We start from the raw sequence: 22,832 nt of genomic DNA, 5'->3' as shown, positions 1-22,832 counted from the left end.
TTAATGCTTGAGTCCCACGTGCCTATAACTCCTTTTCTGAGGTTTTCCTTACCCATACATATCCATTGATGTATCAAATTATCCTGAGACTTGGACCACATCTGATTACCCAATAATGGGCACGAGAATCAGTGGCCCCATCTTCATCACTATCTATGAGGTGTCCTGGTGCCAAACCTTCGTGTTCTATAGTGACAGCCAGACCCCAGCAGTTTCTCTCCTCTACAGAGTTTGAATATGAATCATAGGTGGGGACAGTTCTGGTTACACTTAGAGTAAGCAATAAGTAGAAAACATACAATGAATATAGTAGGGACAATGAAGTGGTAGAAGGTAAGAGAAAAATGGAAGCTATACCTCAGAGAAGAAACAATGGAGTTGTAGAAGAAGTTGTAAGTTGTAAGTAGAGGAAACAGGTAGAAAAAGGTGCAAGCATGAGGGGCTACTGGAGCAGGAGCTGGATTCCCAGAGTGGCTGGCAGCAGGCTAGGACTACCATGCTCTGAACAGTGATGAACGATGTTCCAGTTCTTCATTTGACCTGCCTGCTTGGTTATTGAGACTTCTTTTCATCCTCATTACCTCCCACATAGCTTTAAAATAAATCCCCATTAACTGAGATGACCTGAGCTGGCTCTGTTTCTTGGCGTGTGGAACAGTCTAACAAATACAGAAAGTGAAAAGAGGAAGGAAAATATAGGTCCAAAACTCTAGGGAAAGAAAATGTGTCCTTATTTTAGCACTTCACAGGGAGCTTAGAATTAAAAAAGTTCATTTTTAGTGGAGTGGAAGAGATTTGTGAGAACTTACCTCTCTGCTAGAGTATTTGGTTTTTGATATTTCTCTAATCTTAGATTTAATCAAAATATTTAGCTCATCTGAGAAAGTGAGCTGGTTTATGTTAGTCAAGTACAATCAGTGTTTCTCATGATGTTTCCTCAAGAAAGATCTGAGTCTAACATGTGCAGTTTAGAAAGGGGGGAGTGAAGATACTTATTTAGGGTCTTCATTTTATTCTTCCCAAATGGGCAGAGGGGAAAATTATGGAAAAAAAATATATATAGCTGTTTAAGAGAGTCAGGATGAAAGTTTCCTTCTTTAAGCAAAGGAGGTGTTCAGTAGAATAAAGAAATTCAGAAATTCTTCTGGTAGTAAAATCTATTAAAGTTGTAAAGACTAAAAACAGAATCTTTAGTCTAGACCAAGGGTAGCAAACTATGGCCTAAGATCCAAATCTTGTCTGCAGCCTGGTTTTGGATATAACAAACATAGCCACAACTCTTCATTGATCTACAATATGTGGATGCGTTTGGTGACGATGGCAGGGTTGGGAAGTTGTGAGAGAGATATATATGTATATCAACTCCCAGTATAGGTGTTTATCTCTTATTCTATAGTACTTTATCGTATTTCCTAACCTTGTAGTCACATTTTATAATGCATATTTACCACAAGCATTTCAAACCTGAGAGCACCTGGGAGGATAAATTATGATAGGATGTAAATAAAGATACCCTTAAAAAGGAATTGGCATTAACTACATTCCAAAAGTTAGATATCTTGTCTAGGTTGCTGGAAATAAAACAAACCAAAACAAATAAATAAACACAAAATTACTGTGGTATGGGAGAAAACACAAGGAGGATGTTTATTTCAGGAAGATTATACCAAGGTGTATTTACATGAGCAGCAATCTGGGATGACCAGTAAAGCTATCACTTATAAACCATAATGGTGGATTCTCACTGAATTTAGAATGGTCATTAGTTGTGCATTAGTTTTGAAAGCCCATCATGTACTATTTCATCTACAATAGTGGTGACTTTGGCCTAGAATGGTCTCTCCACTCTCAATTTCTTTTTCAAAACATAGGTCAGTTAAGTTAGAGTGGTACCTTACCTGACCTTCTTCCATGCTGGATCAAGACTGTCCTGTCCTGTTGAACTCTGAACATTCAGACCTTTTTAAATTTTATTTTTGCACCCTGACTCCTTGGAACAGAGTTGCTTTTCTTCATTGAATTTAAGGAGTTGCTAGATGCCTTCTAGTGACTTTAACTAATGCATGTGTTGTCTTCTAAATATACATAACCTATTCCTTAAAGAAGTTTGGGCATCAGAAGCATTTGGCTCAGGAATTGCACATACATGATGCCAAATGTGAATGATAAATGTGAAACTGCATCCACTAATGTAGTATTTGCAAGTATCTATATATCTGATACCCCAAGAAAAAACAAACAGAGCAAAGGACTTTGACTTAACTTTTTAAAAAAAAAAATAGAGGCCAACAAACTTTTTCTGTAGAAAGGCAGATAGTAACTATTTTAAGCAGTGGGAGGCATATGGTCTCTTGTAACAGCATGAAAGCAGCAACACATTACACCTGAGAGGATGGGTATGGTGGTAGGGGAAATTGTCTATGAAAACAGGGAGCAGGCCAAGTTTGGTTTGATGAAACGCGCTTTAAAGAAAAGTATTTTCCATGATGGAAATACATGGAAATACACACACACACACACACACACACACACACACACCACACATATTTGAACTTATATCCTCTCCATTACGAATAGTAAACATGAAATTTCCCATTTCTCTCACATATTGAATGCACAAAAACAATTATTTAACCTTGAGTAATTTCTGACCTTAGAGGAGGAAAACATAATGCATGAAGTCAGGCAAAATTTGTTTTACACTATGATGAAATGCTTATTTGGCCTTGAAAGAATACTGAAGTCTAACCTACTTACCATCACACTAAAGCAAATCTCTTGTAGGCTCTTGAAGGAGTCACTGTTTTTGTGGGAAATGTGTTTCAAGGACAGGAATAATTTGATTAACTTACTGCTTTAGGCAGATATACAGGGACTCTTGCCCACCCTAACCATGACATCTCATGTAGGGATAAGTGGAGTTCTAATTTAGGACAAAGTAAAAGAGTGTGGAGTGAGAGCCCTGTGTTCAAAAAATGCTCCTCTGCCCACTACCCATATCACATTTCTTTCTTTCTTTTTTTAAAGATTTATTTATTTATTTGAGAGAGAGAGAGTGTGTGCAGTGGGGAGGGATAAAGGGAGAGTGAGAGAGAGAATCTCAGACTCCTTGCTGAGCATGGAGCTCAAAGCCAGGCTCAATTCTATAATCCTGAGATCATGACCTGAGCTGAAATCAAGAGGTGGACACTTAACTGACTGAGTCATCCAGGAGCCCCCTCATGTCACATTTCTAAACCTCTATTTTCTTTTTTTTAAAGATTTTATTTATTCATTCACGAGAGACACACACACAGAGAAAGAGAGAGGCAGAGACACAGGCAGAGGGAGAAGCAGGTTCCATGCAGGGAGCCCGATGTGGGACTCGATCCTGGGTCTCCAGGATCAGGCCCTGGGCTGAAGGTGGCGCTAAACTGCTGAGGCACCTGGGGCTGCCCTAAACCTCTGTTCTTATCTGAAAGTGGCATTCCCCACTTTTTAATATTGCTGTGAGGACAGAATGACATGAAATGCCCTCTGTAGCAGAAAAGCCCTGTAAGTGCTCTGCAAGTGTAGTCCCCTTTCCCTTCAGGCCTCTTAGAGTTTCTTACCCACCCATGCCAGATTCCAGGCACTGTGCTGGGCTCACAATGTCTACGTGAAACTAGATGTCCCAAAGAAAGGACAACGTTTAGAGTAGCTAAAGTTTCTGCCTGGTTTCTGGCTCTGTCATTAACAACTTTGAAAAACAACATCTCTGTGCCCCAGTTTACTCACAGATAAAAAGTGTTTACTATTACTATCACTCTTTCTACCTTTAATGGAATTTTGTAAGGAATAAAATGGACCTTTTACTACTGCAAAATAATTTATAGATACAATAAATTACTCTTATTCAACAACAGTGTTTCTAAACCTCAGCACTATTGAAATTTTGGGCTAGATAATTCCTTTCTGTGTGTGGGGGACTGGGAGGGTGGCTGTCCTGTGCACTGTAGGGTGTTTAGCAGCATTCTGACCTCTGCCCAAACACAACTCTCTCCCAACTTAGTTGTGACAATCAAACATGTCCTCAGACACTGTAAAATGTTTACTGAGGGATAAAATCACCCTGTCTCCCAATGAGAACCCCCTGTACATGTCAGCTATGATGATTTTTAATTAAAACATCCATGGCCATCACACTCGTAGGTGTAATATTAAATGTCCAAGGAAGTGGATGTTTTGGGAGTATGAAAGTTATTATCAAAATGTCAAAAACATGTACACAGGGAATGAAATAGGGCAGGGCTCTTTTATCAGTTACTGCTGAGGCTCGAAGCTGACAACAAGGGTATGACATGATATGCATTCCAAAGAGAGACATCAAACCCTTTATAGGCAAAATTTAGCCTATCCTCTATGACAAAGATATATCAAAGGAGCATTCATTTCTTTAGGGAGAGAATAGTAGGAAAATGTTTCTTCTAAGAGAGTTGTAGAAAAAGCTATGCACTCTTACCCCTCTACCAAGGGAAAGCAAAGGGGCCACTTCTTATCCTTTGCCTAACCAAGTAAAAAGGCCTCACAAAGAACCACTCAGTATGTGCTCTCTAGAATTTGGGACACATGGGTTCTTTTAATTGACAAATGCCTCAGGAACTTCTAAAGGAGAGAGAGACCTGGACAATACCTGGTAGCAGAGTGAAGAGAGAGGCTGGACCTATCCATGAGTAGCTTTGAAAGGGACTCTATCCAAAAAGACCATCTAGAAGAGAAAGACAACCTCCACCAGAAGGGACTGGACATGGACCACCAGACCCCAGGAACTGAGGAGACTTTTCAGCAGCCAGTTGGGTTTGCATCAAGGTATTGTAACTAGAAGTCTCCAGTGAGGGATCTCCTGGATGTCCTACCCCCAACCAAAGAAACCAAACTATCCTATAAAATGACAGCATCTGATGGTTACCAGAGGGGTGGTAGATAGAGGGACGTGTGAAACAGGTGAAGGGGATTAAAGAGCACACTTATCATGATAAGCACTGGGCAATGGACAGAATTTCTAAATCACTACATTGTACACCTGCAACTAATATAACACTGTATGTTAGCTATACCGAAATTAAAATTAAGAACTTAAATTAAAACTTAGAACTTAATTAGAACTTAGTTTAAAAAAAATAACAGTGTCCGGCCATTTGCCACTTCTGGAGTACTCAAAGTCAAATTACAAATGTACCAGCAATTAGGACCTTTTCAGTACTCTTCTTCTCTTCTCAACCCAGGAGAAATTCAACAGCAGAATGGAGACTAGGTAGAGAACTGACTCTCCATCCATTTTCATACTGTGGAATCCCTATGCTGAGGCAAGCCCAAACTACTAGAAACAAGAAACATTAAGATGAAGGAAAGTCTAAAGTTTATGGAATAAACCAGGCTGAAATTTTCAGTAAGTGTAAGAATGAGCCTATATTTAATTTGTAAGAATAATAACTATAAAACTATGCCACCTGCCCAAGTTTTTATCTGGATGCAGGGAAGTGTTTAAAGAACAGTGATAGAAAAAAAAAAATCATTTCCACCTGCACTCAGCTGCGTCTAACTTGTGTGCAAGAGAGTAGTTCCAGAGGTAAAAAACACAAAAAATGTCTAGTCCATCAAGTAGCAATTGAAATGCTACTGCTAGACCTTAAGAAGAGACCTTAAAATTGTTCTTATATTTTGGAGAGAACTATGTTGAGTTAGTTATACTCTGTCACTTTAGTAGAAATACGTCTCTAATACCTTCTCTAGGTAGTTCATCATCAGGAGTCTTTCATACCATGTATTTTTATATATTCTCAGTAGTAATCAAATACATCTTTTTGTTTTTCAGTTTCTTCCTGGCCAGCTAAATCTTTTTCTTTCAAAATAACTCAGTTGGATAGAAAATTACCTCCCACGTAATGACGAGTTCCGACCGACTTCCTCCACCTCCATTGATGTTTGTTGGTGCCACAACAGGGACTGGAAGCAACCAAGAGAAACATGGGACAGCGATTATTAAAGTACATCTTCATCAGGAAGAATTTTGTTTTTAGATTTTACCTTTCAAAATCTCATGCTGCACATTGTGAGAGTCTTGCATTTTTAATGAACATAAATTATGTTTACACATATCCAAATTTCTAAGAGAGAGGACACAGTTGTGTTTGATCCATGAGCACCCTGGCTCCAAAATTAATTAAAAATCGAGTAACATCATGTATTTGACATTATTATGCATCATCTGCTAATTGGCAAAATGATGTTCCATTCAGATGGTAACAGTGACACCGCTGATTTAGTGCCTAATTATACAGTTGTGCTGTAAACAAGTTACTGAGGCAGTATATTAATTAATTCTTTTTTGTAATAAACAAACTAAAATGATTTTTTTTAGTCAAGATGGCTTAACATTTAAAAATGCATTCTTAAAAATACGTAAGTACATAAATCCTTGTTATTGTAACTCTGTGTTTGAATCTCACATCTCCCAGTACAGAACAGGAAGGACTCTTCCTCTGACTTTTCACTTGCCAGTTAAGAGGATGGCCTCCTGTCAAGGATGTGATAGAGAGTGTTTTCTCCGTTTAATTCTAGGACTCTAAGGCTCTGTGGGAGAACATTCCAGACACTGATCATTTTTATGAATTAGAAAACAATTATGCCCATCACATATACCCTTGTGAGGACTCATATAATGAATAATAAGTAGTTTGAGGTAAATTACAAAATTGATGACAGTTATATGTGTGGGTTTTGTAGTATGTAATCAGAATGGGGTTTGACTTTATATACGTGGAAGTGCTAAAATGTAATCCTTTTCATCAAATAATGGCAGATGCATCCTAAAACTGTGATAATGGATATATCTGCATGATATATTTTTAAAAGTTGAATTACATGTAATTATCTATATTTGGCCATTTTTGATCAAGATCTAGAGATGGGGGGGAGGAGTACCTGGTTACTTTTGCTGACTGGAGGGCAGGAATTAAAATCCATACTATTTCATTGCCCATTTCAAAATTTTCTTTCACTGTGAAGACCATTCAGACAAATCTAGACTACTTATTTTATTTACTGGCATTTGATACAGATGTTTAACTTTATAAACAACACAGTGATATAATAGTCTAATTCTTCTTTTTAATAATAGCACCTATCAGACATTATCCATTTTCATATTCAAATTTGCCCTTTGTCACTGCTTTGAACTTCACAATATATTTAAAAGATTGCCTTGTACCTATACCCTATTTTCTAATTTCTATTTTTCAAATGAAACATACTAAACCTAAAACCATATTGAGAAGCGTCTTTAAGAAGCTACACACACACAAAAAAAGGACACACTTCAGTATGATTTGGAAATTCAGGGTAATTATATTATGAACACCAAGTCATACCATGCTACTGAAACAAGACTGTCGGTGCTTATTAGAAGGTAGTGCACAAGCTTTATGTAAAACTATAGTTAGAGTCAACCCTGCCCAAAGCTACCATGATCTGAATCAGCTGTACAAAATGACATAAAACTCATAGTAAGAGTGAGACATAGGCCACCCTTGGAGATTTTCATCCAGCCAGTCTATGGTAAGGACTGGAGACTTCTATATTCACACATTTCCTTATGCCAATTTCTTGCTCATCTAGGTTAAGACCCATAGTTATGGAAAAATGCTGGTGCACAGCCTAAAGGTCTGAGTTCAAATTCTGACTCTTTCTGAAACAGTCAGCTAAGATCCTGGTTTTCCTTTTCCTCTTCTGTAAAATGAAGGACTCTCCTCTCAACTCTAAACTTCTACGATGATCTAATTTAAGATCTTACTGTCAAAAATGTTTTTCTGTCCCAATCCTACAATAAAAATACTTATATTATCTTTAATATGAAAAAAGCCTTATTGACATCTGACAGTTGTACACACTTAATTGAAGTACTTTGTGCTTGTTAAACTAAGCCAGTGACAACAGAGTGATCCCTCATTTATATGACTGAATAAGAATGTGAACTTTGTTAGCTGCACACAGCAAGCAGATCAAATGTTATCCTGGATGTAAAATTTTGGAGTGGAACAAATAGGATCCATTGAAAAAAACTTAAGAAGAGGTGATTTCTGAGCCAGGTTCCACTTGTATTTTGCTGTTCAGTGAACCAACTGATGCTCAATTAGTGCTTCTGTTAAATGAGCTTAGGATTTTCCTCATTTGCATGGGAAAGGATTTATACTATTGCTCAATGAAGCTGCAACTAGGTCAGAGTTGAGAAATAGATGGAAATGTGTGGCTGATTGCACCTACAGAGTCTCAATTAATTCTTGGCTACAACATTTAATGAAACAAGCAGTAACTCATTTGCATGTACAAATCTACAGATTCTCTGTTGGAGTTTGGCTAGAAAATAGATGAGATGAGAGGACAGATTCTGAAAAACTCTTATTTTTGACATGTCTGCTTAGTTATAATCATCTCTTATTGAACTTATATTTAGGAGAAAATACTCCTTGCTTTGTGTACATACAAATGTTAAAATGAAAGCTGATGGTTTCCTGCCTCTGATTTGTGGCCCCAAACAAGACCCGTAAAAATACTTCTTTCTTGTTTTCTTCAAGAACTACATGGTAAAAAGTCTTCCACGAATTTAGAATAATTTCTTACCTGATGCTTTGGTTCTTAACAATTCTGATGCTTTACTTGGTTCTCCAATCCCAATGCTGTTTCCAGCAACGACGCGAAATTCGTATTCCACCCAAGGATTCAAACCAATCACTGTTGCATTGTACGTCTTGCCATTGAGAATTTCTGGAACTAAAAAGGGAGTGGCACTTCAGGCATCAAAACTATTAATACTTAACAACAATCAATCAATCGAACAAACATCTGTTTTAGAAAAAGCATCTGAAAACACTGGTGCCACTTACCAGTTGAAACAGCCTGCCAACCCACTGAAAATGGTGTCCGAGCTTGAACAGTAAATATTTGAATGGGACTATTATTATCTGAGCCTGGTCTCCAACTTAGTTGAGAAGTAGTACTGGAAATGTGTTCCACTCTTACATCCTCAGGGGGACCTGGTGGACCTTGAAAAATATGTTTGATGATTCAATTATCTTTTAATAATTGAAAATTATTGAATTCATTGATTTGAGATGGGGCAGTTTATTCTTATCTGTTATACTTAGAAAATAAAGTATTGAACATAAAGGTACTTGTAGGAAATTATTTGAGATAAAGCCCTATTAACTCAGTTTACCTGGTAAGAAACTAATTTAGAAACCATTCTTTGAAAATTAGAAAATTCTGGGGCACCTTATGGCTCAATCAGTTAAGTGACCAACTCTTGGTTCTGGCTTAGGTCATGATCTCAGGGTTGTGGGACAGAGCACCATGTTGGGCTCTGTGCTGGGCAAAGAGCCTTCTTAAGATTCTTTCTCTCCTTCTCCCTCTGCCCCACCCCCCTTCCCTCTTAAAAAAGAAAAAAAAGAAAAGTCCAAACATGGGATGTTTGATTATCATTTGTTAGGGACCTAATCTCAAAATGTGAAAACAATTTTCACCTGTTCCTTTTCAAAAGGTAACTCAAGTAAATGAAACTTACATGGAGAACTATAGAAATATATGACTTTGATGCTGCTCTGATGAGAATGTTTATTACAAATAGAAGGCATGCCTAACTTTTAGGGACTGGCGCTGCACACTGAGTCTGACCATTCCTTACAAATACACAAAATCTACTCAAATCAATATCCATATTCATACTACATATGCCCTGGAATCTTAAAGTTTAGAAAATAAAAGATCTGTGTTTTTATCTCACTTTTTAAATCATGATATGGTTGGTTACTCAAAGATCTGCCATTTACTTATTAACATTTCTGGCTGTGAATAAATAATGTGCTCATTTATTTCCACCATTATGCGTACCTCTAACAATGATATCAGCTACAGCAGATAAACTTTCTAGAGTTGTTTTTACCGTGCATAGATATTTTCCTGAATGATTTAACTGAATATTCCTTATCATCAAATCCCCAACAGATTCCTCCTGCAGATAGGAAATGAGAGGGAGATAAAAACATAATCATACCCAGCAGGTCCCCCCCCTTTTTTTTACAGCTGGATAAATGTTAAATATGAGACAACTCTGAAATTAGGAGATATACTAGTATCATTGTAGTTGCTCATATATGATCCCTTTTCTTATCCCCTTTATTATAATTGCATCTAGAACACAAGCATTTCTGTGAAATACATAACAAAATAAAACAAAAACAGATGCAGCTTCAGAAACAGTGATTATCCATGCAAATAAATGTGGAGAGAATAATTATCAAAGATGTTGATTTCTGTGAAACACTTGATTTATATTATTAAGTACTTAAAAATTTCATCAACTTACCCCTCCAATCCTTTCAAAATGAGTGACTCCTTTTTTTAAGTCTATGACATCTCCATTGAAAGACCATATAAATACAACTTCAATGGAGGGGTCGTGGGACACCTGGCATGGTAGGACTATACTCTCTCCAACTGTAACATCCATTTTGGAAGGTGGAATGGTAATAACAGTCCTTTCTGTTAAGAAAAAATACTATTATTATAAAAAGCTTATAAGATGTGAGTATATGGCGACAAAGTACATATTTTGAATGGTTTTGCAACTGCTTGAAATTATATCAATATAACTTGGGAGTCCTATATCCAGTATCAATAATCTAATCCACTTTTTTCAAATATTTCTGCGTTAATCAGTGTAGATTATTACCTGTAATAAGGCATAGTTTTACTCATAATTTATAGAAAAAAAAGTTGATAGAAAACTGTAGACTTCAAAAGACATTATTCCACACATGAAAAATGTGCCACACAGCTTTTATTGCCTTTTTTTTTTTAATTCTGAAATTTTAGGTGCAACATTACAATTCATACACTGGTTGCAGCTCTAGTGCATTAATGCATTAATTGCATATGCTATGAGAAAAACTATGTCATTAAGATCATAACTACCAGAATTTATATAGAAAATTTTAAGCATAAGTGTATATTTACTAGTTATGAATATAATATTTATTCTATTTCTAAAATAGCTGTGATAATAATTTTCTATTTTATCTAAAGGCACAACATGAAGAGGAAAGAGGTATGTCTTCCCTCTCTTACCTAGATTTTGCAAAGCTAGAATTCTACATCTGTCATAAAAAAAATCCCCTCTATAAACATTAGTCACAGTGCCAACCATTGTTCTACAAGCCAAGTATTTCACTGACCAAAATTTCAAAGGTCATTTCCAAAAGTGTTCTAATGGATTCGAGAGTCCTGTATGTCTCTGGTTAAAAGAAAGTCATGGTGATAGATCCTATCTGACCATATTTTTTTATAACAAGATAAATAGTTTTGATTTTAGAGGGCCAAGAATTGATTGAAAGGGGAAACTCAGTAATGATAAAGAAGCCCTGGACATACATTTGGATTCAGATCTTACTAAAATAAAATATATTTTAAGGAATTTACATTTAAGAATTAGGGGTTTGGGCAAATGATACTGAAAGAGTACTTAGATAAAGAAGTTTCAGAACTGTGAAATGAGAACCTGGAAAATATCTTTCTCTAAAGATCATTCATGAGATAAAATTTAACCCTGTAGGAGATGGACTGAACCTTTTACTTTCCTTCTGGCTTTACCATACTATTCAAGAATCCAAGCAGGTATTAAGATTGAATTTGTGTGTTTAAATGGGTTAGTGTACCAACGTATTTTATCAATAGAATGCTTAAGTATTATTCAAATGTTTAAAAAATTGCAGTTGTTTCCTTAGTAAATATTTGAGAATGGAAAGTAGAAACTAATAATCTTGGGTTTTAAGGTACATATTGATAAAAGAGCCATGGAAAAATAAAAGCACACTGTATATTTCTGCATATAAGGCAGAAAATCTAACTCCACCTACATCAGGTATATCTTTATGTTTGCATAAACATATTTTTATGTTTACATGATTTAAAAATTCCATTTCCTTTATTATATTGGATGCATTCACTTTCATTCTAATTATTTTTGGAGAAAAGTTTGGAGAATGATTAAATCCATTCTTAACTCCAAGTCTTCTTCACTTCTCTTCCCCAGAGTAAGGGTTTCAGGAACACTTTTCAGAACTAGAAAATATTTTTCTTCTTGTAGTTTTTTGGAAAAAGAATGTACCACAAATGTCTTATTTACATTTATGAGAGGATGAGTTGGCTAATTGGATGTGTTGGTAGAGCAAAACTGCTCTGATTTAAAGTTTTAGATCATGCAATTAAAGTAATTTTCAAACATTAAAAATGACAGCAACTTCTTCCATTTATGGCACCACAAAGTAGCAAAGTTAGACAAATCACTCCTTGTATACACAGCTCTTTGGTAGTACAGTAATAATGACTAAGACTTCATGAATAAGAAATACTGTATTATAATTTATAATGTTTAGATGTCATCACTAGTTAATTCATTTATTACCTAGTATTTACTGAGCACCTACCAAATTCCAGCCGCCTGCTCAGAAGGAAAAAGAAACTCATCAAAGTCACATGGTGCCTGCCTTCACAGAGATTTAAGTCTAATGAGGGAAGGTGACATTAATCCAATCATATTAATGGATATATAGTCACAGCTGTGATAATTGTCATATATTAGAAGTAAATGATCCCACTAAAATGGAGAGTCCTGAGAGGTTTATTGAAAGAGTTGCTTTGGCTGAGGGTAAAAGGCAAATAGAAATTAGCTAGTTAAAGATAACAGGTAGGGGGAAGGATGCCTATGTCGGCAAGAGGAAGGAACATTTACAAAAAGCCTGTGTGAAGAAGAAACATGGATGGTAGATGCAAAGCAGTGGTTTTGCTGGAAATCCTAGTATTACTGAGTATATTGCAGGAGCAAAAAGAGTTAGTAGAAAGCTGGGTGATAGTCAAAATAAAGACATAAAAGCCTAAGATGTTTTTAGGATCTGCTACATAATCTGTGAGTTACAGTGTGAAATGAAAATGTAGGGTGCCTTGGTCAAAAAGTAAAGAAAGAAGTTCTATTAAAGGTACTAAAATAAAACAAGTAGCTTTAAAAATGTAGTATAACTTATAAAAGGTAATAAGCTAATAGCAATACATGAGTAACAAACAGCATAAACTTGCCAATTGCAAGAAGTGTATTTTTGGTGTCAGTTTTATATAATACATTAAATAATGCTTTATTAAAGTTATCCTGCTTGCTCTAAGCTTTTTCTCATGTTTCTGGAAATTTACTTATTGGAATTTATGTTTTGAAACAACTTCATTTTCAATGGATACAAATGACATCAGTCACTCATGACTAATGTAAAACCACAAATATTTTTCAGTAATTTTTTATTTTGCAAAGGATCTTTCTGCTGATATAACTTACAGAACTGTAAAGAGTCGTTTATAGGATGTGACAATATTGAAATACATTTCTGATAAGTTATTTTGAAATATAAATTTTAGAACACCTAGAGCTGATGATTCCGGGGAACAACTTTTTTTCTAGGAGATTTAACTCTTCATACAAATCCATTTCGTGTAAGTCTGAATTAAATTTCAAATGTAAATTTAAACAATGGGACTTTAATGTTCTTCCGGCATACCCTGTAACTTCTGAAGGCTGTGCAAGAAACTAAAAGTGCCTTAATGACTTGTGTATAATCCAAAATGCCTATTTATGCATTCTGTTGCTTATCTTCAATTACAAGGAAACGCTCATTAATAATTGGTTCACCTGCAGCTTCGTATAAAAATAGTGTTATTTTCCATTGAGTGGAAAAATCTTTAAATTTAATTTCTGTTTCTAAGCCTTTGGATATTAGCTTTGCAATGTTGGACAAATTTTTAAAACCACGCACGCTAAACTTTTTGAAGAATCTGAATAACTGTGTGATATGCCTCACTGCAATGCTCATGTGCAGGCTTTTATTTTTGCAAGCCTTTGCGGACAAAGTTTACCGCTTGGACCCTGCAGATCCTGTCCGGGTGCTCAGGTTGCAGACTCATTTCTGCAGACGTCACACAGACCACACCACAGGAGCCGATGTGCCCCCCTTCTCAGAGCCTCGGTGCCCCCGACTGCCAGGAGGCACGTGGCTGCCCCCGTACCCACTCCAGCCAAGTACAACCTCAGAGACAAGATGACTAAGAATTTCAAGACAGTGACATCAGGGCTAAACACCAAAATGGGCATTGCTCAGCAGACTCCTATGTGACTGAGCCACACACTGATGCAGCCAGTCCTGGATGTCTTTTTTTTTTTTCTGACAGAAAATGGGAAGCGTTGAATGTAGGATGCAGAGAGGCACCTGGGGTGGCTCAGTGTGAGAAGCGGCTGCCTTGGACTCCGGTAGTAATCTCAGGGTCCTGGGATCAAGCCTTCCTTGTATGGGGCTTCTGGCTCAGTGGGGGGTCTGCTTCTCCCTCTGCCTCTCCACCCTGGGCATGCTCACTTTTTCTCTCTCGTAAATTTAAAAGTAAGAATAGGGCAGCCCAGGTGGCTCAGCGGTTTAGGGCTGCCTTCAGCCCCGGGTGTGATCCTGGAGTCCTGGGACTGAGTCCCCCGTTGGGCTCCCTGCATGGAGCCTCCTTCTCCCTCTGCCTGTGTCTCTGCTTCTCTCTCTCTCTCTCTCTCTCTCTCTCCCTCTCTCTCTCTCTCTCTCTCTCTGTGTCTCTCATGAATAAATAAATAAAATCTTAAAAAAAATAAATTAGTAAGCAAAGGCAATGGTATAGAGACATACTGATATCTGTAGGATGAAAAAATAGATTATATATAAAAAGAAGTCTCTTCCAAGAGAATCCACTTTTTATGCAAAAGAAGGGGCTACATGGTTGTCTGAGCATAGTTCCCTGTAAGTACTCTCCGGTGGGGTGGGGGTGCTTGGCCAAGGACTCTTGACTGCTGTATCCTCATGCCACACCAAATGCAGACCTGTCCTAATCCTGTGTAGGTCATTCTGCAAGAGCCACAAGGCCACTGATTGCTACCCTACAGCCTTCTCTTCTATAACCACACACAGCTCCAGGCTCAGAATTCAGAGTGGATACCCCACAGAGACAAAAATCACATTTGTGGAGAATGGGAGAGTGGTTCTCTGCCACAGAAATATACAGACTCTTCGACACTATTTTAGGAAAAGAACAAAGACTGTGCTTTAGTTCATTAATGAGTCCTCCTGTGCAAATACTTAAACTCTTAAGGAACTCTAATATCAGAGATTTTTTTTTCAAACCATTCAAATCAGTCTCAGGGAGCACAGGGATGTATACACACATCTCCTTACTCTTTTCCTAAGAGTCCATATATATACCTGTACAGTAGGTGTAATAGCCCAAAGCTCATGATTAACACTGCAGCACTTGTCGGCTTTTATGGATAAGTGAGATCATTATGGCCTGAATTATAACAAATTAAAAAAAGGAAAGAAGTCCACTATGCTAGACCCTATCATTTGTGAAACTTTGAAATTCTTTAAGCCTCTTTCTCTTGAAACAAAATAGAGATAGCTGTTCCTTTTCATCCTGTATCATTTCAATCTTTTTGCAAACTCCTTAAGTATTTGCAGAAATTCTAGTCTAGTAATTTAAACTTTTTAACATGCATAACAAGTTCTCAGAGAACATGTTAAAAATGTGAATTCCTCCACTTCTACCAGAAATACTGATTCAGGACGATCTGTGAAGGAAACGGAGAATACAGATTTTTAACATGCCATTTTTTCAGTTGATTTTGATGTAGTTAGTCCAGGGACCATGCTTTGAGAAATACTGCCTCAGGTTTTGAAATCTGAATCTGAAATTTCTATTTAAAGAAAATCCAAGTTACGTAAATATATTGTCAGGAAGTCTCTAATGCTTTAGAGCCAGGAAAAAGTCCTAGTGAGTAAAATGTTATTGGTTAGCAATGCTTCAAAAATAAATACATAAAAATGGACTTTCAAGGTTATTTAACTGTAATTAATTCTGTATACTATATCTGCTTTTAGAGTTTCACAGTACATTTTAGCATATTAAAAACTCTGAGAATTTCTGGATTAAAGAAACTTTTAAAAGTATATTTAATTCTAGGTTTCCTACGCTTACTAAAAATGGAGCAGTTTTAATCCATATGACACCTCTTCATACGTCTTGGGATAGAAGAGTGGTATCTGGGTAACAGTCCATGGAGAATATGATTCTTAATTTTGGCTCAGGTCATGATCTCAGCTCAGGTCATGATCTCAGGGTGGTGAGACTGAGTCTCAAATTAGGCTCCTTGCTCAACTGGAAATCTGCTTGAGATTCTTTCTTCCTCTGCCTTTCCCTCTGCTCCCACATCTGCATACGTATACATGTGTTTTCTCTCTCTCAAATAAATAAATAAATCTTCAAAAAAGGAATACATTTCGAGATATAAGAGATTCTGAAAAAAAATGTTTGAAAATATAACTGTCATGGTTGAAAAGGATTAACACACATTCATATACACATGCATATGTGCTTATCTGTGTGTATTTATTTAGCATACATACACATACAGAAATACATATTTATGAGATGATCATGTAAATTTGAAATCTAATTCTGGAATAATTATTAATTTTGTAATATAAGAAAATTAGATTTATTGTTATATTAAAAAGACTCCCTTTTCTTTTAAAGATACATTATGAAATATTGATATATGAAATTATGATGTTTGTGATTTGCCTCTAGATATCTGGGGTGGATGTTGAGGAAGTAGAAGGTGAGGGTATGGCTGAAACAAAGTTGGGTATGAGTGATGATTAACAACCCTGACTGATGGGTGCATGGGAGTTCTTTATACTATTTTTTCTACTTTCCTGTTGTCATTCTCAATAATAATAATAAAAGATAAACAGAAAATGATGAAGTTAGTGAATATGTACATACAAAATAAGGAAGGATCTTTCACATTTAGCTTCTAATTTTTTTTTAATTTTTATTTATTTATGATAGTCACACAGAGAGAGAGAGAGAGAGGCAGAGACATAGGCAGAGGGAGAAGCAGGTTCCATGCACCGGGAGCCCGACGTGGGATTCGATCCCCAGTCTCCAGGATCGCGCCCTGGGCCAAAGGCAGGCGCTAAACCGCTGCGCCACCCAGGGATCCCCCCCATTTTGCTTCTAAAGTGATGAGGATATATTACTTTTTGAAGATTATCCGAAATATGAATGACAAACATTCATGAAGAGTTCATAAAATTACAGAATTTTAATGTTTCCATTTTCAATCTATTTTAGTGAGATACAAATCATATAAAAATAGCTTTATCTAACAATCCTATTCTTAATAAGTAAAAGGAAAAGTTTAATAAAATATATAATGCTTTTGAGGAACAGCTTTACTCAAATTCATGTAGTCCTAATAGCCAAAGATGCTTCCAGAACACATCTTTAGTTATGAATACCTCAGGACATATGAGAAGTGATATTAAAACTTCGGTCAGAATTGTTTAGCATAATTTCTTTAAACACAAATGAAGCTTGTTCCCTGTATCAATGGCCAAACACTATTCCATATTTTGAACCCTAACTATGTTTTAGAAAGTAAGGGATGGCAATCCAATGTGTAATTGGCCTTTCCTGACCACCCAGAAAATATTCCTTTTGGTCACTTTTTAGTTGTTTCTTTTGTACCTTCATCTCAACAACAATTGAAACCTTCATCTGTGAGTAATAATCTTTCAATGTCACTGTTCAGAATAATCACTGTTCAGGTATTTCTGAAGTTACCAACTTCTCTCAAATGATGGACAAAACAGGAAAAAAATCACCAAACCTTTCTTACTCTGTACAAACATGTGATTACCTTCATTTGTCTATGACATTATAGGAAATGTTGCTAAGATACCAACATAAAGAAAACTAGTATATAAATAGCACTTCAAACAGGTGACTAAGTTCTCTGATATTTTCTCTCACTAGTTAATTTGTGAAGACTACAAATAATTACTTTAAATCTGGTCCTCTTTGTAATTCCTCAAATCTCAATTTGACATACCCATTAACATAGTAACACTTTTCATGGTTCTTAATTTCTTCTTCCATTTATGTGCTTCAATCTGGGATCATAGGTTTTCTAACTATAGGAATGTCATCAGGAGTGTCATCAGCATTTCTTTTAGCGTCAATTTGTTAGTGATGGGTTCTCAGAGGTTTGTGTGAAAGCATCTCTACTTTGTATTCATTTGGGAGGATATTTTTGCTGGGAAGAGAATTCTTATCATGAATGTCTTTCAGCCCATAAAAAAAAGGCATTCCACAGTCTTCGGATTTTCTTATTTCTGTTGCTATCGCAACAACCAGGCTTATTGTTGTTCTTTTGAAGATAAGTATCTTTTTTATTAGGATAGTTTTCCTTTTTTCTTTTGGTTTTACTACTATGTGCTTACTTAAACATTCCTTTGTGTCTGTCCTCATTAGGGCTCAAATAATTCCCTGCATAGAATGGCTGCTGTCATTTTCAGTTGTTGTCTTTTTAAATCTCTGACAAATATTTCTTCATACACTACTCATCCCTCATTTTCCTTCTCCTCTCCACTCCTTTTGGAACTACAATTTCACATATGTTGGAACTATTCATATCCAATATACTCCTTATGTTCTTTTTTTGTCTTCCCATTGCGTTTTATCTCCATGTTGAAGTCTGGATATTTTCTATTTACATATCCTCCATTTTACTAATTCTTTTCTCTGTCACATCTAATCTGGTATTAAACCAATTTATATTGTTCCTAGTTTTAGCTTTTGTATTTTTCAGTTCTAGACTTCCAGTTGATATTTTTTATTGCAGTAAAGTTGGTACACAATATTATGTTAGTTTCAGGTGCACAACATAGTGATTTGACATTCTATATATTACTCAGTGCTCACCACAATAAATGCAGTCACCAGCTGTCACTGCATAATGTTATCACAATATTACTGACTATATCCCCTATGCTGTACTTTTCATTTTCATGACTTCTTGGTTTTATAACGGGACGTTTGTACCTCTTAATTCTCTTCACCTATTTTGTCCATCCCTCCATCTCTCTCCCCTCTGGTGACCATCTCTCTATTTATGGGTCTCTCCATTTGTTCCTTTATTTTTTAGATCCTTCATATAAGTGAAATCATATGGTATTTGTTTTCCTCTGTCCAACTGATTTTTACTACATGCCATTTCCTTTTTTAAAAATTTTATTTATTTATTCATGAGAGATACAGAGAGGTAGAGACATAGGCAGAGGGAGAACCAGGCTTCTCTTGGCGAGCCCAATGTGGAACTCAATCCCAGGACTCTGGGATCACAACCTGAGCTGAAGGCAGATGCTCAACCGCTGAACCACCTAGACATCCCAATACATGCCATTTCCCTTCTGAAATTCATCTTGTCATCTATTTTTAACATATTAATCACAATTATTTAAAAACTCTTGTCTAATGACTTTCATATTCCTATCAGCTGTGACTTATTGCTAATGTCTGATGTTCCTCTGAGTTTTGTTCATTTGGTCCTGGTTCCAGCTATTCCTGGTAACATTTTACTGAATACAAGGTCCTGTGCATCAAAATGCAAATGTTTTTACTTTGTTATATTTTTTTCCAAGAAGATTTACTTGTTTAATCAGGTAACTAAAAACAGCAGAACCCAGTTGGGAATGGATATGAATGGAGTCTGAATGTCACTCATTTTAAGCACTGGTCAACTTTGCTCTGTTTTTATCACCAGGACAAAGTCCTTTAGATGACTCCACTCAAGATTGAGTTGTGCAGTAGGCTTCATTTTATCTGGCTAATTCTGAGCCCCAATTTTTATCTTCCTTGCACTGTGAGGCTATCACAATTTCTGCTTGAGGCATTTTCTGCTTTCTGCTTTTTTTTCTTTTCTTTCCTTTTTTAATTTCTAATTTTACTTCTTGGGAAGTGGCAAGTTTCTGGAAAAAAACACCGGGGAGGGGATCCCTGGGTGGCGCAGCGGTTTGGCGCCTGCCTTTGGCCCAGGGCGCGATCCTGGAGACCCCGGATCGAATCCCATGTCAGGCTCCCGGTGCATGGAGCCTGCTTCTCCCTCTGCCTTTATCTCTGCCTTGTCTCTGCCTCTCTCTATATATATGACTATCATAAATAAATAATAATAAAAAAAATTTAAAAAAAAAAACACCGGGGAGTGCGGGGATCACCTATTTGTGCATTTCTTTTCCCCAGGATATTGTCCTTCATGTTGCAAACACCTTAGTTACTATCATAATTCCTTTGAAATATAGTTTTTATTTATTTTTAAAAGATTTTAATAATATTTGTGGCTTCTATGGTGTGACATTGGTCTGATAAATCTACTTCAACTACTCAGGACAAAAGTTTCTCCAAATATTAATGCTTAATAATAGATTGTGTTGAAAACATTTAGGCCATTAATCATTAAGTTTTTAGATAATACTTTGAACAGTATGATAACTGATAACATTGGAGAAAAAATATTCTTTTGACAGAAGTAGAAACCCTTAACATAAAAATATACTAATTGTTTATTCAGTCTTTTATTCAAAACCATTTAATTAGTATCAAATCCTTACCTTCTTTCAGGTGTACATTAGTATGAATACTAAGCAAATGAAACAACACTGAACTGAGGAACTAAGAGGACTTCCATCATAAGAGGTAAAAAATCCAATTTACATTTTAATAGGAACATTCTTGTTTCTAGAAGGGAGACCTGATGGAATCAAGACAAATCATGAGGTTGCATGTGTGGGTTTCTCAACCTCAACATTATTAACATTTTGAGACAGATAATATTTCACTGCATGTATGTATGGTGGATTCAGAGTGAGGTGAGGAAGCTGCCCTGTGCATCACAAGATATTTATCAGTATCCTTGGCCTCTTCCCACTAGATGTCAGTAGATCCTTCAGTTGTGACAACCAAAAATACCTCCACACAATGTCTAAGGCCCCCTGGAGGCAAAATCAACATGGTGAAGCACCTCTGTGCAACAACATTTGGGAAAGAGATGGTAGTGGTTTAACTAAAGTTTAGTTAAGTGCAGTGGTGAGAAGTAGTTAGATTCTAAATGTATATTGATGTTGAGGCCATCTGTTGGATAACTCCTAGAAAGCTAGGAGTAAAAATGACTAAAAGGATTTGGCCTGGCAAATATCAGTACAGACTATTATTAATACAGAGGGAAAGACTGCAGTAGGAGCAAGTTTTGGAAATAAGAATTAAGAGGCCAATATTAGCATATAGTAAATTGGTAAGTGAAGATGATAAATTGGTGGTGGATTTGGAGAAAGGTATGTATTTGAACTGAATGTATCATTTTGGAATTAGCTTGTGGATGGTACTAACACAATGAAACTGAGTAAGATACCAAATGAGTGGGAGTAGATATAGCAGAGAATACATTCAAGAACAAATCCCTGGCACACTCCAAATTTAGGAAACGGGTAAGATTAAAAGGAATCAGCAAAGTAAATGGAAAAAGAGGGACTTAAGATGTAAAAGGAAAACCTGACAAATGCAGTGTGCAGGCAGCCAAGTGAGGAATGTGGTTCAAGAAGGATGTGATCAATAGTCTGAAAGGTTAAGTAAATGAAGACTGGGAACTGACTGTTGGATTTAACAACGTGGAGGTTACTAGTCACCTTGTTAAGAGCAGTGTTGACGGAACGGTAGGGGAAAAGCCTGGTTGCATTGATTCAAAACAAAGTTGACCAGAAAGGTTGGAAAAAGAAAGCTCATATAGACAACTTCTGAAGAGTCTTGATATAAAGGAGAACAGTCAAATATGGCAGTAGCTGGAAGGGAAGCAGGGTCAGAAAACGTCTTTTTTTTTAAATGATGAGAATAACAATATGAAAGTATTCTGGTGGGGATAGTGTGTTACACAAAATAATAAAGATGAAAGAGACAGTGTGAGGCAGACAGAGACAGAGAGAGGAAATTGTCCCTGAACATGAGAGGGAATCATAGCTAGAACAAAAGTGGAAGATTTGGATTTGTGACCCAGTATCAACCAAACTGTGCTTTACTGATTTCTTGATAAATTTTGGTTAAGCAAGAAATAATTAAAGCTTGACTCTTTGTAAATGTTAGTAAAGAAAAATACTACACTATAAAATATAAGATATATGATATCCTGATGAAGATAATTGATTAAACACAGTGTTCATTTTCAGTTTTTTATACATCTAGTAAATGAAGCCAAAAGAAATTTTTCCTAAGACCTAAATCCACCAAAACAGAGATCAAAAGGGGAAACAAAATTTGAGAAGCTGGAATGAAATGAAATGATTTCTAACTGATCTGCCATAGAGCTCAATCCTATTCTGGCTGAGAGGAAGGCAGAGAAGAAAATCCTTGAACATGTCAACCCCCTTTTTGGACTTTATGAATAGGAAACTGTTTGGTCTCTGTAGTGTTTCCCAGGCTCAGGAGAAGACTGGCAAATTATTCTCTTGAGAGGATATGAAACAGAGGGTCTCTGAACTAACTGCTCAGTACCAAGCACAGTTAAAGATGAAGGAATCTTACTAAAAACAGGGAAATTAAGGAACATGTACATAGTAAGGACTGAGATCCATGTTTTGTGATGTCATTTAGCTCCGAGGGGGCTGGCTGTCTGGCCTTTGCTCTCTGAGCAGGAAAGCAGGGTAGGAAGGGGAAGGGAATGCTTGTAAGAAGTGGGATTTTATAAACCTAAGAGAAAATCCTAAAAATAGTGTTTTAAAATTTTCCAAGGATATATAGTGGCCAGATCATCCTTGTGTGAAGTCCAGTATTAAATACCGCCCCCCCCGACTTGATCAGAACTTTCTGTAAGAATTTTAGTG

At 36.4% G+C, this 22,832-nt stretch overlaps 1 protein-coding gene across 1 annotated transcript in view; it reads right to left on the bottom strand.

The window, feature by feature from the left end:
* Positions 1–22,832, bottom strand: part of CNTN6 (contactin 6) — a 155,589-nt gene that overhangs the window by 16,320 nt on the left and 116,437 nt on the right. Inside the window, exons 10-14 of the mRNA XM_041762914.1 lie at positions 10,379–10,554; positions 9,904–10,024; positions 8,901–9,059; positions 8,638–8,787; positions 5,894–5,964 (exon numbers count right to left, since the gene is read on the bottom strand). Of these exons, the coding sequence (XP_041618848.1) occupies positions 5,894–5,964; positions 8,638–8,787; positions 8,901–9,059; positions 9,904–10,024; positions 10,379–10,554 (677 nt within the window). The remainder of the gene's footprint in view (positions 1–5,893; positions 5,965–8,637; positions 8,788–8,900; positions 9,060–9,903; positions 10,025–10,378; positions 10,555–22,832) is intronic.

Source organism: Vulpes lagopus, chromosome 7 (assembly GCF_018345385.1).
Source record: "Vulpes lagopus strain Blue_001 chromosome 7, ASM1834538v1, whole genome shotgun sequence".
Lineage (NCBI taxonomy): Eukaryota > Metazoa > Chordata > Mammalia > Carnivora > Canidae > Vulpes > Vulpes lagopus.
The sequence above is the reverse complement of the archived record's forward strand: the minus strand, read 5'-3'. Positions and strand labels throughout refer to the sequence as shown.